We start from the raw sequence: 17,562 nt of genomic DNA, 5'->3' as shown, positions 1-17,562 counted from the left end.
GAGGGCACATCCAGAAGAGATATGGTGCAATACTGTCTCATTGGCCGAAAGTCATTTCTGCAGGTAACAGTATAGAGCGACGGTAAAATACACAGGCCCGCTGCGGTGGAAAACAGAAACTAGGCCTATAACTTGTTATTTGGTCTCTATCACACCTCTTTATCGGAGGACAAGGCGCTGTGCAGGATTTAGTGTCCACGGGAGAGATGATTCTAGATTCTAAATAAAAGTCCTATGGTAGCCTAGGGAAGTCTAGTATACAAGCTCAATCCAATACACAAGTAATCATTGAACAATAGGATAGGACTTTCTGAGAGTCACGGTGGACTAGATTTACTTTCACACCGGTCAAAGTAGAACAATCCAACGCAACCAACGAAAGCGGTACGGGATTTTTTTTTATTTTAAGAAATAAAGCTAAATAAAGCAATTTCTTTGAACTAATTAAGGTTTTTTATGTAGATAAATTATAGGAAAGTACGTGAGGGTTATCAACGTGCTGATTAGGCCCTTATATCACTCTGATAGCTTGTTTTTGTAATTTGACCTAATTTCGGACACATTCGGTTCCCGGATTTCAGCCTTCATTGTTTTGCTGAGTCTATATCCTTTATGTTGGTGAAAATCCCTGCATTTCACAATCTTATCTTATGTCCCGGTGCCTGGAAACCGGAGGAAGAGTATGTTTGTCTACAATCTCTATTATTCAACAACTCTTTTCGAAGATGAAGCCGAGCCAAAACAAATAAAATGCGCTCACTCAGAACACGTCAGACAGAAGGCCTAAGCCGACTTCAGACAATGCGTGAATGCCATAAGCCACTGTGACCCTTTGTTCCTGGTGAAATGCATGACTGGTCAGCGCGCCGCCTTAACAAAGTTCTTCAAATGGGTTGATTACAAAGTACATGATGGCACGACAGTACGATGAAGAAAAACACTCAACTTCCTAATTAGGCTAATTACCTTGATTCTTTAATTTGTTTTTTAGCTTTGACAAAATGTCAGATGATGAAGGAGCTTACGTCAAGCGTGCCAAAGTGGTACATTATGGTGCAATCGATGAACAGATTCGAAGCCGTGGGTTTACTACCATGGGCCAGTCTGCCCTCGATGCTGGCATCAAAGCAGGCAACATCAATGTTTCCAACTGTATGTATATCAAGCTTCTGTTCGTTAAATTTGCCAAAGAACAGTTATTGAGACAAGATGTTAGTGCAAAGTTTAAAACCAAATGCCAGGATAAATTGCTGGAGTGGCTAAAAAAGTTGGCAGAGTAGGTTCTAGTCTGAACCACAAGATGTAATGCATGCCAAATCTTGTTGAAACTAAATCTGTAGTTCAATTTTGTAACCTAGACATGCAATTACTATCTATTTAGAATGGTGAACCTAAGACAACAGTTGTTTTTTTTCTAGCTGCTGATGTCATGGACATGGAGGAAGAAATCAGAAGCAGTAAAAATGAACTTTTGGAAGAGTTTGAAAAAAGGAAACGGGTGAGTTACAAGACAACTTTTACACAAGTAGGAAAATTTCCTCTTTGGGAGGTGTGAACTCAAGTAGCTTTTTGCATCCACTTTTTTACCAAAAAGGCCTTTATTCATCACTAAAATGGACTTTTTTCCAGGCAAGACAAATCCAAGTTTCCACTGATGATGGTGAAGTAAAAGTCAATCTAAGAAAATATGGAGAACCAATTTGTAAGTAATCAGCATATGGACTAAACTTGCCTAGTTTGCAACTTGGTTGGCGAGCTGTACATCAGATCTTGGAGTTGAGCAGAAGTGCCTTAGCACCCTGAACCACTTTAGAGCATTTTTTTGGCAGAGTTGAAACTTTAATCCTCAAGTCATTAAGCATTGCCAAAGACTATGTTGCTGTCATGACTTAATCTGTGGTTAATTCTGCTTCCAATCTGAATCTAAATAACTTTCTGTTCATACAATTTAAAACTTGTAAAAACCACACACGAGATTGATGCTCACTTACTCTTTCCTTCAGACAGTTGATTTCTGATTTCAGGTTTATTTGGTGAAGGACCAGCTGATAGGAGAGAAAGATTACGCCAGTTGTTGGCATCGCTAGGTGAAGATGTCTGGAAGAAGAAGGAGGCTGAGGAGAAGAAGAAGGAGAAGAAGGATGAGGTGATTTAGATGAGTCATGAATGCTCTGCTTATGATCAGTTCTGGTTCTGCAGAATGGTGAAGAGGAATTGAGTGTCATCGTCATATCATGTCGCGCAGGTATTGACCATTGGGTTGACCCTGCACTTTTCACAATGTGACATGAGTCATCACACTGTTCTGTCCTGGGATCAGGCTGCCAGTCTTTCATCCTTTTCATCCTCTCTGAGGGGTATGGGGTGTGTTTAGGATATTCAGCAGTCGACTGCAGCACTTGACCTCTAACATATAGATGCAGTGTGTTTCATATATTCAATAGTTTTAAGATACGTATTTCAAATGAGTGATGTTTTCTTTCGTTGCTACCTTGCAGGATAACATCACATGGTATCACCAAGGACCCCGGTCACTCCAAGACGCTAGGCACTGGATCGCTAAGTATTCCCTGCCAAAAGCTCAGTTGAGGATACAACAATCACGGACAAAAAAAGCCATCCCATCTGCCCAAGCCAATGCACGAACTCAGGAGCTTCAGAAAAAAATCAGGGTAAGTTTGAGATTTTTTGTGCAGTGTTCAGTTTCTTCTTTTTGGTAACTTGTCTATTAATTGGTTGTGTGATATCTCTCAAGATGTTCTCTGGCAGTATGGAATTGTCCTTGAGGCACAATGTTTGAGTCGGGGTCACATCCTCTAGGTCCAAGGTTAGACGGCCAGTTCTTGAGACTTTCAATATTGTGAGCGAGTCCTTTGATATTGTGAATAAATGGGAGAGTAGGTTTTTTCTTTATTGCTGTTTTCTGGCTAGTCTTATCAGAACAGCATAACAATAACATAAGAATACTATGCAGAGAGATAATGATGTCTGATAATCTGACTCGACTGAATGAATCTTCACTTGGTTTTTCTTTTTCAGTCCTTGTCGATTGAGTGCAGTCAAATTGGTGATAACCGACCACTGTCGTTTTGCCAGTTCAGTCCCAACAGTGAGATGTTGGTCACTGCATCATGGAGTGGCCTGTGTAAACTCTGGTCCATACCAGATTGCGAACCTATCAGGACCCTGAGAGGCCACAATTGTCAAGTCGGGGCCATCGTATTTCATCCACAAGCGAGCTTATCAATGGATAATTCGGAGTGTTGTATGGCCTCTTGTGCCCAGGATGGGTCGGTCAAGTTGTGGAGTCTTGACAGGTATGTAAAGTCTGCCGAATTTGCTCTGTCAAGTCTTTGTTGCTTGCACTGCAGTTTGATGCCACTTGGGGTTATTGTGTGGCTCTGTCTAGGGAAACTTCTGCCACGAGCGTGAGCTACAAGGAGTGTCTTGCCCAAAGTCACAAGTGGTGCTGTGTCTTTATGCATATTGAATCCTCTATGTTAAGATTTCGGGTCTAATTCCGAAAACCACTCGACAGAGTCTTCCTTCTGTATTGTAATTAGTTAAAATATCATGTTCTTTATTGTTTCCAGTGATGAACCAATTGCAGACATTGAAGGCCACGCTCCATACAGAGTCTCCAGATTGAGATATCATCCCTCGGGACGGTTCCTGGCTACTTGTTGGTAAGAAAATAGGACAAGTCCCACCTAGCTGCAGAAGTGGTTGTCATCTAAACTATAATTGCTATACAAGAACCCTTATTCTGCCATGTCTTTAGGCCTTTGATGGAGCTAGAGCAAAGGCTTTTGTCCAGTGTCTTCTGCGATCTCCCTCTGTCAACTTGTACCAAATAGAAGTTTCTTTCTCAGGATTATCCTTTGAGGCATCCTTTTGTGTGATTTTGGAATTAAAAAGCTGTGGACAATCTAACTATCATGATGTATTTTCACTTCTTTCTAGCTGGGACAATTCCTGGAGATTATGGGATCTTGAAGTGGCAGAAGAAATCCTTCACCAGGAAGGACACAGTAAGCCTGTCTATGATATAGCATTCCAGGGAGATGGAGCATTGGCCGTCACTGGGTAAGGAGAAGAGTCCTAGAAAATATCAGACTCACTCAGGTTCACCCGACTCACTCAGGGCACAAGTCTTAGAGGGCTAATTCTGTGTCCCTCACTGCCCATTTTGATGCGTTTGCTATCTGTCTCAGTAGTGGTATTGTCAGGCAATGCTGTCCCTCAAGTTAAAAGACTGAGTATTGGACTTGTCTTCATACCCCCTATTAGAATGAGCTCAGCTTCTTTCACTTGGCACTGTTTATCTATTTCAGTGGGTTAGATGCGTTTGCCAGAGTTTGGGACCTACGAACTGGTCGTTGCATTATGTTTATGGAAGGTCATCTCAAGTCAGTTCTTTCAGTTGATGTCTCTCCAAATGGGTAAGTGCAGTTGGCTTTATCAACCTCTCAGCCCCTTACATTGGGTGTGATGATGAAAAGGTCTAAAGACCTAGTAGAAATGTCTTTGTCTTGATTCCTTTGAATGTTCTCGATGCTGCTAGTTAATTACTATATTTTGTTGTTGTGTTGTACAGATATCACATTGCTACCGGGAGCGAAGACAACACAGCCAAGATTTGGGACCTCAGGCAGCGAAAATGTGTTTACACCATACCAGCACATACAAACATTGTCTCTGGAGTTAGATTTCAGCGTAAGTGTTATGCCACATCGTCGTCCTGGACGAAGTACCGGTAAATTAAATGCTAAATTTCACCATGTGTGCAATGTCCATCGTTGTTGGGAAATAAGTTGTCAAAGCCTTAAAAGCCACAGCTGTGTTCGATACATGTAGCCTTCTTGATTATTTCAAAAGTTTGATTTCCCCAATATATCAAATTCCATCAAATTAAAATTGTCATTTTCTTTTCAGCGGAAACAGGGAACTACTTGATCACAGCATCGTACGATAACACTGTTAAAGTTTGGGCGCATCCAATCTGGACGCCGCTAAAGACACTCGCAGGACACGGAGGAAAGGTCATGGCCATTGACATCTCGCCAGACAAACAGTACATTGCATCAGCATCGTACGACAGGACATTCAAATTGTGGGCACCGGAAACTACATGATGAAGGAATATGGCTTGTTCCTGTTATTGTGTATGGACTTTAAGTTTGAGACACTGCCAGTGAGAAACAAGTCACAACTTGTTAGGATTGTGATTACTCAATGGGATTTCTTTCATGGGAGAATTCAGTAGGGAGGAGTCAGTACCGGAATCTTGAACCCGATATGTCAAATTAGAGATGTATAATGACTTCATGTTGTCATTAGGTATAAGAATTTTTCTCTAATAAACAACTTTTAAAGCAGTCCGGTTTTATTCCCAGATTTTTATTCCCTTATTAGTCCCTGGAACTTGCATTTCAATTGCACTACAAGCACTGCATATGGCAAAACCTCGCAACTTTTTAGCTTTAAACCAGGTATTAAATTCGGGATTCATTTCCCTTCCTTCCATGAGGGGTTGTTTTTTCACAAAAGTCGAGGATGTCAGAAATCATAGAACACAACATGTATGTACATGAACTGATTGAAATATGAATTTATTAAAATTTACATCTGTACGTATCTACAAATGACATTCTCTCACAACACATATTCCTTGTATTGGGCCAGCTAAGGGACTGATCCGTGGTCGACAAGCTTTGTAATCCTGATAAGTTAAATGATGATTTCGTGTCTTCTTATTTCACATGTATAACCCACCTGAAATTCAGCAACAGATGCTTAAAATCAATGACTATTACATATAATGGTCAAAACTAGCTGGCCCTTGAGGAACTGGGACATACTGTATTACGGGTCCAGTTCTCAATCGGTGCTAGAAACATCAGCATTAGCTCAATTAAGTGTTATTTGCTGGCTGACAGCCCATTACTCACCTGTTACTTCAATACAAGCACCAGTTATGTAACTACTCTTGGAAGACGAAAGAAATGCAATTGTTTCAGCAACCTCTAGAAAAGATGAGACAAGATTCAAATGGATAGATGTTAGAAAGTACTCTTTGTGTCATTTAAATCAATCAAGAGTTTAACTTTGATCTGTGTCCATGTGTGTCCCCGCATCAATACTATACATGCTTGAATGAGGGATATTTTGGTCAAGAAGTCAAACAAGACTCAATTACTGTCCAACGTAATATTCTCAATCCCAGAGCCAGTTCCAAAACGGTGCATGAGAGTCACCTGCAGACCCTTTAGCACCTGTCAACAGTAACCCTTTTTTTCTGTACTTCATATCTCACCTTCAGGAGTTCCAGTTCTTTTCATCGGTATAAACCACTTGATTGTTTCTATGATATCATCAGGGACTGCGTCAGTCATTGGGGTGTTGATGAAGCCGGGCAAAACAGCATTGCATCGAATCCCAAATCTAAAGGCAAAGAAAGGTAACCTGACTATGTCATACTTTCAGCAAGTATGGTGCAGTTTTCCGAGATCAGAAGTACAAAACAGTTGGCCTTGTCATATAGCACAGTGTATTTCCTCCCTTTTCAACTGGTCTAATCATTCAGAAACTGAGAGTAGAGGGGGATTAGAGTTGAGTCTAACACACTATTTTCATTCAGAAAGTGAAGCAGCTTACTTGGCAAGTTCTTGTGCAGCACTTTTCGTCATGCCCATCACTCCTGCTTTAGAGGCACTATAGTTCACTTGCCCAGGGTTTCCAGTCTGAAAGATTTATATAATTGTCACCATTAGATAAATAAACTGTTTCATTGTCTAAAAATGCTTCTTGCCTGGTGTATAGGCAATGTTATATAGTGGAACCTCAGCTGACACCTCTCCCTCTCTATGTTTTGTTTACACATAGATAGTTTCTGTACAATCCAACCTTGTCAAGTTAGTCTTTGACCTACCTTTCCAATAATGCTTGCGACATTAACTATGGAACCATTCTTCACTTTCTTCTGTGCCATGACTTTGCCTACAGCTTGCATCATTAGGAATGAGCCCTACATTACAAAGAAAAAGTTTTTAACGATAGCTGTCACAACCAAGCCTATTGTTACTTATTGCAAAGGATGATATTTTCTTAGTTTCCTTGTCCTGGTGAAGTAACAAGGAATCTCACATTTCATGATGTGAGCTGTCACATAAACATTTGCCAGAAACTTCTTTATTGGCTCATACTTTTTGGTTGGTTTGGAACAGTAAACGCGCTGACCTTGAGGTTAACATCTATCACTTCGTCCCACTGTTGTTCTGTCATCTTCAGCATGTATTTATCTCTAGTGATACCAGCAGAGTTTACCAGTATAGAGGGCGCTTCATTGAAGTGAGACTGAACATCTGCGACAAGCTGCGTTGCGGAGGCTGTCTTCGATATATCACCAGTGATCATCATATGCTCTCCTGAAATTAGGGGACATCATAAAAGGGATTGAGCTCACGAATGATTTCAATACAATTCGCCTCTGGTCCTACCCAGATGACTACCTCTTGCAGAGTGACCAGACTTATGGGTCTTATGGCTAGCAGTCATGATTTTGACCACAAGCAAGGACAACCAGACATTCTTTACAGGTTTCAGACAATTTTTGCCTCAACCCTTCTCAGACTAGTCCATGTAACCTTTATAGTCCTACTCCGACTAACCATTTAATTGGTTCAGTGTCTCCTTTGCACCCTTCTCATTGACGTCCACCACAGCTACCCTGGCGCCATCTCTTGCCAATATCTGGCAAACAGCACGCCCGATACCACTGCCGCCACCTAGGAGAAAATGAAGTATCAAATTGTAATGAAATATGTCTTGAGAAGAAGCGTTGCAACAAGTCCTCTCAGTCAGTTGGCCGCGGCCCCATTTCCGCGTAATTCTCTCTGCGCTATGACGTCACTGCATATCATTACGAGCTCATTATCGCGTACATTTTGGCGTGAAAAATATGAAGTCGGAAATCGATCCTAAACTTGCCAAAATCTTTCTGAATGACATGTAAACGGAACATATTATTCTAGATGAAACATTAATTAGTAGTTTCATTAAGAAAAAAGTGTAAAAAGTCCTGAGGTTTGCTGTTTACGTGACTTTGAACAGCGGTCGTCGCCCGAAAATTTGCAATTTTTTCACGTAATTTTGTTGAATAAATGCACCTAACTCATCAAAAACATCGCGCGTGCTCAGAAGTAATGACTGATATTTATTGTTATATGTATCTTTGACTGAATAACAAGATAGTAAAAATGATTATTTCTGCCGCACGGCTAGAAAATACGTTTAAGTTGCCTCTGATTTTTGTCAGAAAATGTTGCAGCCGGATTTAGGTTCCGACCACACCCGAAGTTGAGCCGAAGAGGCCCGAACACTAGGATCGCCACCATCGCTACAAAACGTGTTCTAGAATACTGATTATGAAAACTTGTCCAATAGCCCATCCTGCCGTCCCATCCCTCCTTTCATGAGACCACCATTGCCCAAATTTAATGACAAAATGATGCAAAGAAGAAACTTAACATTAAAGATAACTAATCCTCTCTTCTGCATCTTGAAACTCTTTAACAGTGAAACGCTAACATTGAAACAAGAACACCAATAACAAACAGACAGTCAATTGTTGAAGGGTGTAAAACACAATGCCAAATTCAAATTCTTGCAAGTGGTGCTGTTGAACTTTTCAAGTGGAAGGAATCAAACTTATTTTCATTCGTGACGTTATTTGCTAATGATTGTTTACACCATTCAACAGCTTGACATGTTCATCAAACCCGATTGACTGGAGAAGTGAAAGTATTAGCTGAAAGATAAAGCAGATTTTTCCTGAATGACAACAGCCTGGATGTACAATTACAACAGTCAAATTGATGACAAACTTCAAGTTAAACCAATCACAATCTTGCAGGAAGATGTCCTGTAATAGGTTAAGTTTACACCTTTAACACTGGCATTGGTCATGCTGCTCAAATTACATACTTTATCAACTTTTTGGTATTATCTTTTACTGATACAGCAACTCTAAAAATGAGATCATGGCAAGTTCTGTGCGCGATGTCTGGCACAAAATAACTCTTGTGGGGGTACTGATGAGGCTATTCCCGGCTTTATAAGCATCATTGATGGCTTGGAAGCCCGTTCAGACCCAGGCCAGGGTCAGGGAAAATAAACTATCCATCCAAAGGTCGTCCAAAATTACCAGACAATGCCTATTATTGAGCCATGTCACCTAGTAGGCCCTGGTGTTTTGGACCGTGAAGATCCACATTGTAATGTGTATATGATTTCTTTTCCTGAACTATGGCAGCCTTTTACAGGCAAATCTGGCAAAAAAGTGCCTAAACATAGGCAACTAAAATTACCAAACAAACAAAAGATATATCATTATGAGAAAGTTTATTTTCACAGAGGATATACAGAGAAATTTCTGAAGAATCAGCCGGATTGCCCAACAGTAGTAGTAGACATCTCAGTCACCTGGATCTTTTCGGAAGTGAAGCATCATGGCTCATGCTTTACTGTTTGAGCACATCCACACAAATCGATAGTATTCCTGGTCAATATCAATGACGATATGGTGGAACACATGACATACCTCCAGTCTCATAACATAACAATAACATAACACTCACTCAGTCACTGTCGCTCTGACATTTCTGACGACTATTCTACCAGTAGCTTTATCAAAAGGCTCAAATCATCTGGTCATTTGGCCACAAGTTGTAGAAATTATAGTCAGACTAAGCATATTCATCAACAGAACTCAAACAGGCTACCATCATGCCATTCTCACTTTTAACCACAATTTTTTTGAGACACGCTGTGCATTAAAATATTTTTACAATATCGCGTCGTGCACGCAATTGCCGCGAAAAACGGCTTGATTAACATCACGTGATCCAAAACGTCATAAATATTAATGAGATTTCTTCGAAAAATCACCAAATTAAGTGCCAAAAAAGAAATATTTAGGAAACCGGGTGCTCAAATGTTTTAAAAGATATGAATTCATTTAGGATTGGTCAACCACTTCGCAAAAAATCAATTTACCAAATATCGCCGCAAAGCTGGAAAATATCTTTGAGTGAGGTATGTTCAGCGAAGATTGCGAAAATATCATATTTCGAAAAATTGATCAAACTCGGTTGATTTTGCTTGGAATTTGATGAAATAAACACCAATTTTTTCTTTCAATAACGAACAATTTCGCCATCTTTGATCAATCGCTCTCCCCGAACAGTCGTGCATGCTACAGAGGTTTTAGTCTCTGCCACAAATATGGCGCGAATTAGTATCAAATTTTTACCGATAGGTGACAGTAGCAGCGCAACGCAGAGAGAAACGCTCTTTTGGCGCTGCGAACGGGGGCGCGGCCAACTGACTGCTCTGTCCCTGTTGCCCGACTGGTTGGTCCATAGTTCGAAAAGGAAATGTTGAAACATTATATTCAGTTATTTTATTGCCCTCCTTCCTGCAGCCAGTCTGTGAAGCAGACGATTCTAGAAGTATAACACAAGGCTCTGATTATGAAAATGCAACACATCAACACTCTAAGGACAATAATTACCCGTAACAACCGCAATGCCACCAAGCAAAATACTTTTGGCTGCCATGTTTACTTCATGACTTTTGAGATGCCCCCCGAAATCTCAATGTCGCAGATTTAATCTGCAGAATTTCCCTGTTCATTCGAGTTGCGCCTGTAATCGATTGTCGAACGATGCATATTTTTCAGCAATAAAAACAACCAAAATCAACGTTTCAGAACAAAATTTTGAGGTAAATATTAGTTCCTAGTTTCGTCTCCAACTTCAAGAATGTAACAGTAGGTACCTTAGAGCGCGAGTAAGGTAATTTTTACCCTAAATCGGGCGTGGAAAAAAAATTAGCCGCTCGTCCGTTCCCAATCGACGACTACGTCACTACTAGTACTACGTGCACATAGGCTTATGTACAGAATGTACAGTGAATGTATTATCGGACAATAGTTGGCAATTCCATTGTCGTGTTTACATTGTATTGTCATCATTGTGAACTTCCAGAGATACACCGGTACACTACACAGTCATGTGGTGCCAACAGTGACATGTTACGCTTAGCCTTATCACCATTTGAAATGGCCATTTGGCATTTTTTTGGCTTCGGGCAATGGCATCGGTCCACCAGTTTTGATGTTTGTGGCACTGGCATCTTCTTAAATGTCAAAATTTAATTTAAAGTGGGCCTTTCCTCATACTCATAACGTTGAATCAGATTCTCCTCTCAGACCTCTGGGCAGTCTGGCTGACGCATGTGCAACATTTGGTCACTCATTGTGAGAAAAGATTACACAGGTGAATTTGGTGATGATATCCCACATTATAATATATGCGTAAGGAAATGATTTGTTTCTCATATTTGAATTGATGAAGATATTTACGTTTCTTAGTGATATAGTGATACTGGAGAAGCATGACTAGGAACTACAGCTTTCAGGGACTTTTGTTTTTGGTCAATAGAAAAGAATTCTCACTGCTTTTTGAAATACTCTTGACCAAAAGAGGACTTTTTCTGAACAAAGAAAATACAACAAAATTCCGAAAAGTTATGGGAAAAAACTTTCAAATGAGAAACAAATTATTTCTTTTCTAGGCCAAGCTAAATAAACATGCCGCCATCTAAAAGAAAAAGGAAACGAAAGCTCTTGACGGCACCTAGAAAGAAGAGGAAGTTTGTCCACACTGAGAGTTCATACCATAAAAGCTCATCCGAAGATGAAGATGTGCCAGTATTGAACTTAAAAAAACCTGTTCACCATGGGTTTGGTGGTGGTAGAAAAAGTACCCTAACACCAGAAGTTGAAAGGAAGTTGTACAAATTGGCGAAACATCGTGGCCAACTGGGAATGACGCGTCCGCAGTACCTTGAGGTTGTTGGTGAAGTTGCCGACACGCTGAATATGCCATTTTCCAAGGGGGTGCCAGGGAATCATTGGTACATGGGTATGATGGCACGACACACCAAGAAGCTTGGTGGTAAAAAGGAGGAGAGTTCGGATGAAGAAAGCAGCCAGAATTCATGTTCTGAGAAAGTGGAAGAAGCCATTGAAGATGCTATTGAGGTAACTATCTATATTGTATTAAGTATGTAAATACTGAGTAATAAGGATTTGAGGTGTTGGTCTGGCCATATCAAGACTTGAACTGATCCGTTCATCTCTAGAGTATAGAATATAATGTTTTTAGTTATCCTTGGGCATTTTTACTGACAAGAATGTTCTCTTGATAGTTAGTTTTAAAAGGGGATAATAAACCTGGATTCGATGTGATGTATTAATTTCAAAAGTGAAGCCTGTTTATATGGAGGAAAAAATAAATATATATGTATTGTTTCAGAATTTTCGTCTGCAAAAAGAAGAGAACAAGAGTAAAAAGCGTTCGTCCTATGGATCGTATAATGAACAGGATATGCTGAAGGCTATTGAGGCAGTGAAGTCAGGTGAAATGCGTATGCACGGTGCCTCAAAATATTACAGTGTACCCCGGTCAACGCTGCGTGATCGAATAAGTGGTGTGCACCCATCTGGTTCAAAAGCTGGTAACAAGAGGGTCCTGAGTAACGAGGTAGAAAAGGAATTATTCACTTTAGCTAAGAGGCGTGGAAAATTGGGACTGACGACGCCAGATTTCTTGGAGATTGCTGGGGAACTAGCTGCAGAGAAGAAAACACCATTTTTAAATGGTCGCCCGAGTATGAACTGGTTTCGACAAATGCTAAAGAGAAATGAAGCAGCACTAGTCAGAGATTCTGATTCTGATTCTGAGAACTCTTCTGGTGAAAGTGATAAAATTCATAAATATGCGTCACTTGGGAAAAGTAAGAAACAAAGGAAAAGTTCAATTAAAAAGGGATCTGTTGGTGAGCCAAAAAAGAAAGCACGAAAATGTGTTGCGAATGTATCTGGTGAAAATGATGGTTCTGATACATCAGATTCTAATGTGTCATTTGAAAATGATTCATCCGATGAAAAAGATTCTTCGTCTGAAAATAATACATCGTTTGAGCATACTGTCTCTTGTGGAAATAGCCCTTCATTTGAGACGAGTGTGTCTAATGAAATTAGGCCAAGCGATAATACAACAACTTCTGATAGTGTGGTGTTTGATCAAGGTTACGTGCTTGAAGATCAAAAGAACGCACCACAAAGAAGCGATCATTCTTCACAAGGAAGGGATATTAGCATTGAAAATAGTTTGCCGGTAAATGAAAACCATGTTACTTCAGTTTATGAAGTGATGAAATCTGACTCCCAGGAAACTGTTTATGTTCCTGTTACTGAAGGCTGTATTGAAGTTCAATCAGAAAGTAGTGACCAACAGGAAATTATTCAAGTGCCCGTAACTTGTGCTGTAGAAACTGTGACCTTTAATGCAGGGACTGTGATCTCTGATGCTGATACTATTGTCATGATTGTGGAGCCTGGAGAGGGTCCGATCCTTGAAGTGGTCCACGAGGTGGAGGTATCAAATAGTCATGAGATTGGATGATGAAATCAACATTGGACTTCTTGGTTGGACAATTGGGTGATCCTTTGGGTGGGTGGGAGGGGAGGGGGGAATTTGTCCCTCCCCTTTCTAGCTACAGCCCTGAAGTTGTATTCACATTTTGCAGTCTGAAAATTAACCCAGGTATTTGCCAGGGAAAATATGAGAGTCAAAGTTGGCTAACTGAAGTTGACACTAAGCATTTTGTGGCTAAGGTAGTGTTGTTGGTGGTTTGAAATGTTTTCGTTTGTAGTATTTTTTATATTCAAATTCTCAAAGTCTGTTGACTTTTCAGCTTTGTACACTTTAAATACTTATGATGTAAGGTTGCAGTCTGTAACTTTTGTCAATAAACTTTTTGGCTAAAAAAGAGTTGAATCTTTACTTGTGTGTAAATTATTGGACTACCCCTAGCGACTATTTCGGATGTTTGGCTCCATTCTGATGGTGGATGCTTCAGCTTAAGGTCATTATTCATATCTTTCCAGGTTAAATGGCAGGACAGTGCGATGATGAATCAATAATTGGTAAGTGCTCTTGGTCGTGGAATATAGATGAGATGGAACAGGCAATAAAGGATGTCAAGAAGGGAAAGCTCACCCTACGCGCTGCAGCCTTACTGTACAATGTGCCAAGGACAACCCTTCATGATCGAGTACGTGGTATCCATGCGATGAACAGTCGCAGAGGACCAAAGCCACGTCTACGTGAAGATTTGGAACGGGAACTTTACAAAATAGCATTGGAGAAAGAGGATACTATAAGAAAGACAGAGTTTCTAGCAATTGCTGGTGAATTCGCAGCTAATCATGGGTTGCCGTTCAGCCGAGGTACGCCATCTATGGCATGGTACAGCAAGTTCATGGTTCGAATGAAGAAGACTTTAGAGGGTGAAAGGTATCGTCCAAACACGTAAGTATGATGGGATAGACATAGGGGTCTGCAGGTCTTGGGAATTCCAGATGTGTTACGACTTACTCAAGAGGGAAATGTGATTGTCGTTTATTTACCATGGGCATGAGGTTGTTTCTTACAACTCAAAAGTAATTGAAAGACTTTCTTTTGTTCAGCTCTCAAGTTTGACTATCTTGACTTACCATATCAAGAGCAAATTTTTTTTGTTTCAAAAGTATTATGATAATAAAAATTTATTATGATTGGCAATTTTATACTTCAGGAAAAAGAGGAAGAGTGTAGATTGGTCACCTTCAAAGAGAAAAAGTACGATGCCACGGAAAGCGCGTGTGGACCCTGAACCCGACTCTGACAAATCTGACTCTGAGTCTAACTCGGATTCTGAATCTGAGGCAGAATCATCCTCTCTTCCTTCCTCAAGCGAGTCTGAGGCAGAGCCAGAGCCCGTTCCCCCACCCCCTAAGAAAAGAAAGAGGTCGCCAATCAAAAGAAAGAGATCGCCTCTCAAAATATCCAAGAAGAAAAATATGCCAACGAAAAGAAAGAGACGAAGGAAATATGTTCCGCGTCGACGAGCACAGCAGACATATCAGTCTTCTGATGTGTCTGATGTGGAGTTTGATAACTCGGCTGATGAGAATATGGCCAAGGCCATTGAGGCTGTCAAAAAGGAGGACATGACTTATAAGAGGGCTGCAGAGATGTTCCAGGTCCCGAGGTCGACCTTACATGATCATGTCAAGAAGGGTTACACCCCTGGCACCAAGCGTGGCCAGAAACCTGTCTTGAGTAAATTTTTGGAAAGAGAACTTTACGACTTGGCGACCAGGAGAATAGAACTTGGATTGTCGCGTGTGGACTTTTTAGAAATGGCAGGCGAACTTGCCACAGAGCATAACACACCATTTAAAAATGGCCGCCCATCTGAATCGTGGTTGTTGAAAATGATGAAGCGGTGTGGAGGTAAAGATTATAAAGGAAGAGACTTGGGTGGTGCTAGCCTACCAAGAAGTGGAATTAAACTGACGTCGGACAGTGACGACAGTGATGACAGTCCATCAAAGTCAGCTAATGCAGAACAATCCGATCATCCATACAGTGTCCGATTTTTTACTTCTGAGGTTGAAGTTGGTGCACGTTCTTTCCCCAGGAGGAATCGGCCCAATAGTGACTTCATCAGGAGCCAGATTTCTAGCCGTGTGAAATCAGCTTTGGAAGAGCATCTGACCAGGGAAGAGCCAATTCCCAGCAGAATTGAACAATTGGCGGATCTGGCGGAGAGCATGAGCCAGGAGTTGGCTGCACATCGTGCGCAGATTGAGCGAGATAGGGCAGAAAGATCTGCAGCAAAATCAGTAATTGCTGAATTAACCAAGAGTGTCGTTCCAAAAACTGATCATGTGACAAAACGTGTTATTATCACTGGTGATATCAAAGACGGTGTTTACACTGAAACGAAAAGGATTAAAGAGGAAACAGTAACGAGTGCCGGTCAGAAGAAGTCTGAGTCTGAGAATGTTCAAATTGATGTTGATTTGCCTCTTGTCAAGGAGGAAAGAACAGAAACAAAGTTGGGGGCTTCCTGTGATTGTGGTTTGCAAGATGCCAGTGCAGAGAATGTGGTTTCATCTCCTGAGCATGCTCAACCTGTAACTATTGTATGTGCAAACGAACCTGCTAGTGCTAGTCAAATCTTGGCTCAACAAGCAAACAATGTAATTACCACTTCACTGCAACCACAGAATGATTTCTATATTGTCTGTGATCCCCATGAATCTGCTGTTTCACAAAAAATTAAGATCGAGGAGGTGCTGAGACAGTTGCAGAATTCTGGACAGAGCATTCAAGTCAGCCACACGACTGTGCCTGAGCCCTCTTCACGTTCTGAGCCCATGCAGTTTGTTGAATTGAAGGATATTGCTGGTAATTCCCAGGAGGCTGTTCAGTATATACAAGTGTTGGCCGCGAATGATGGCTCTGAGGAGACGGAGACGATTCAAGAGGGTGTCCCAGAGGAATACCTGTTGAAGAGTGATCCGTCTCAAGAAGTTCAACATATCCTGGTCGATTCCTCGATGATTGTAGAAGATGATAATAATGTGCAATATGTTATCACGGAGGAGGTCCCATTGAATGATGACGCAGCCATTACCTATGTTATAGCTGATGAGAGTATGGTGGTTGTTCCTCAGTAATACATATGAGCAAAATTACCTCTGGTGAGGAATAAATGTAATTCCTCCTCTGCGATCAAGTATGCATCGGTGTAAAGAATTTCTATGTAATTAGTTTGCAGTTTAAAATTGTTCCGTTTGGTTGGAGTTGATAATGCACATCTGTTGGGTGTTTTTGCGGCCGCTATCAATCACGACAATAAATAATGTTTAAGGGCACGAGCACGGTCAGGGCACGCCCATCTCCTGACGGGCCCTGGGCAATATTGACTAAATATTGCATTTCGTAGTGACTTGTACTGTTGTAACGAAAATCTAAAGAGAATCTCGCTGGTTGACAGATTTGAAATGTGGTAAATACGAAATGAAACTTCGGCCTCATTGATGTCAATGTTTTGTCTCTGCCACAGCCAAATGGTAAACTGTACAATGTATATATGCCTTATGGGGTCATACAAGTAATCTTGTTGTATGGAAACTGGACTGTGTGGCTGATGTGAATATTGCTCCTGTGACAATTTCTCCTGTTACGAGTAGCACGCTTACATGTACTATTATTTCGGTGTTCTCAAATCAATATGACGTCAAAAGGAAGTTTGTAAGATATCTGTAATGATTTGAACCAATCAACCCCATCACAATTTTGACTAGATTTTAGCTTGTTTCTTATGACTTGTATTGTATAAATTTCAGTGTATATAACAATATATTGTTCATATACAAAATAACACCTTGTTGTTCTTCATTACCTGTGAGGACCATCCATGTCCAGTCAAGAAAAATATGTTTCTTGCATACAGATGTCACAATCACAGCCTATTATGAGACTGCCAGGCCCTGAATACATATACATTACCAGCTGTCTTATCATCATGAGATGTGCTCCACTGCAATGGACAATCTTTATTATCAATGGCAAAAGTGGTTTGAGGATAATTTGTCCG

General features: G+C 40.7%; 3 protein-coding genes across 4 annotated transcripts; 2 read left to right on the top strand and 1 right to left on the bottom strand.

Moving 5' to 3' along the window:
* The first annotated feature begins 353 nt into the window (after positions 1-353).
* On the top strand, positions 354-5,378 carry LOC135501847 (U4/U6 small nuclear ribonucleoprotein Prp4-like). 2 transcript variants are annotated; one of them, XM_064794224.1, is made up of 12 exons: positions 354-384; positions 992-1,152; positions 1,419-1,498; positions 1,630-1,702; positions 2,025-2,146; positions 2,499-2,672; positions 3,040-3,317; positions 3,594-3,686; positions 3,964-4,086; positions 4,335-4,442; positions 4,598-4,716; positions 4,936-5,378. In XM_064794224.1, exons 2-12 carry the CDS (start codon positions 1,002-1,004, stop codon positions 5,133-5,135), a joined length of 1,521 nt encoding a protein of 506 aa, XP_064650294.1. In that variant the 5' UTR covers positions 354-384; positions 992-1,001; the 3' UTR covers positions 5,136-5,378. The 2 variants fall into 2 exon arrangements, with proteins under 2 accessions (XP_064650294.1, XP_064650293.1); XM_064794223.1 differs by lacking the exon at positions 354-384 and adding an exon at positions 578-680.
* A 209-nt stretch (positions 5,379-5,587) lies between these two features.
* Positions 5,588-10,634, bottom strand: LOC135501851 (estradiol 17-beta-dehydrogenase 8-like). The gene is made up of 8 exons (XM_064794230.1): positions 10,574-10,634; positions 7,671-7,787; positions 7,240-7,427; positions 6,932-7,027; positions 6,658-6,743; positions 6,317-6,444; positions 5,952-6,026; positions 5,588-5,775 (listed from the first exon to the last, which is right to left on the bottom strand). The coding sequence occupies exons 1-8, from the start codon at positions 10,617-10,619 to the stop codon at positions 5,759-5,761; spliced, it is 753 nt and encodes a 250-aa protein (XP_064650300.1). The 5' UTR covers positions 10,620-10,634; the 3' UTR covers positions 5,588-5,758.
* A 58-nt stretch (positions 10,635-10,692) lies between these two features.
* LOC135501845 (uncharacterized) lies at positions 10,693-17,323 on the top strand. Its single transcript, XM_064794221.1, has 3 exons — positions 10,693-10,785; positions 14,018-14,441; positions 14,707-17,323. The coding sequence occupies exons 2-3, from the start codon at positions 14,023-14,025 to the stop codon at positions 16,637-16,639; spliced, it is 2,352 nt and encodes a 783-aa protein (XP_064650291.1). The 5' UTR covers positions 10,693-10,785; positions 14,018-14,022; the 3' UTR covers positions 16,640-17,323.
* The last annotated feature ends 239 nt before the right edge of the window (positions 17,324-17,562 follow it).

The sequence above is a fragment of the Lineus longissimus genome, chromosome 17 (assembly GCF_910592395.1).
Source record: "Lineus longissimus chromosome 17, tnLinLong1.2, whole genome shotgun sequence".
In the NCBI taxonomy this organism is placed as follows: Eukaryota; Metazoa; Nemertea; class Pilidiophora; order Heteronemertea; family Lineidae; genus Lineus; species Lineus longissimus.
This window is presented reverse-complemented; position numbering and strand designations above follow the sequence as displayed.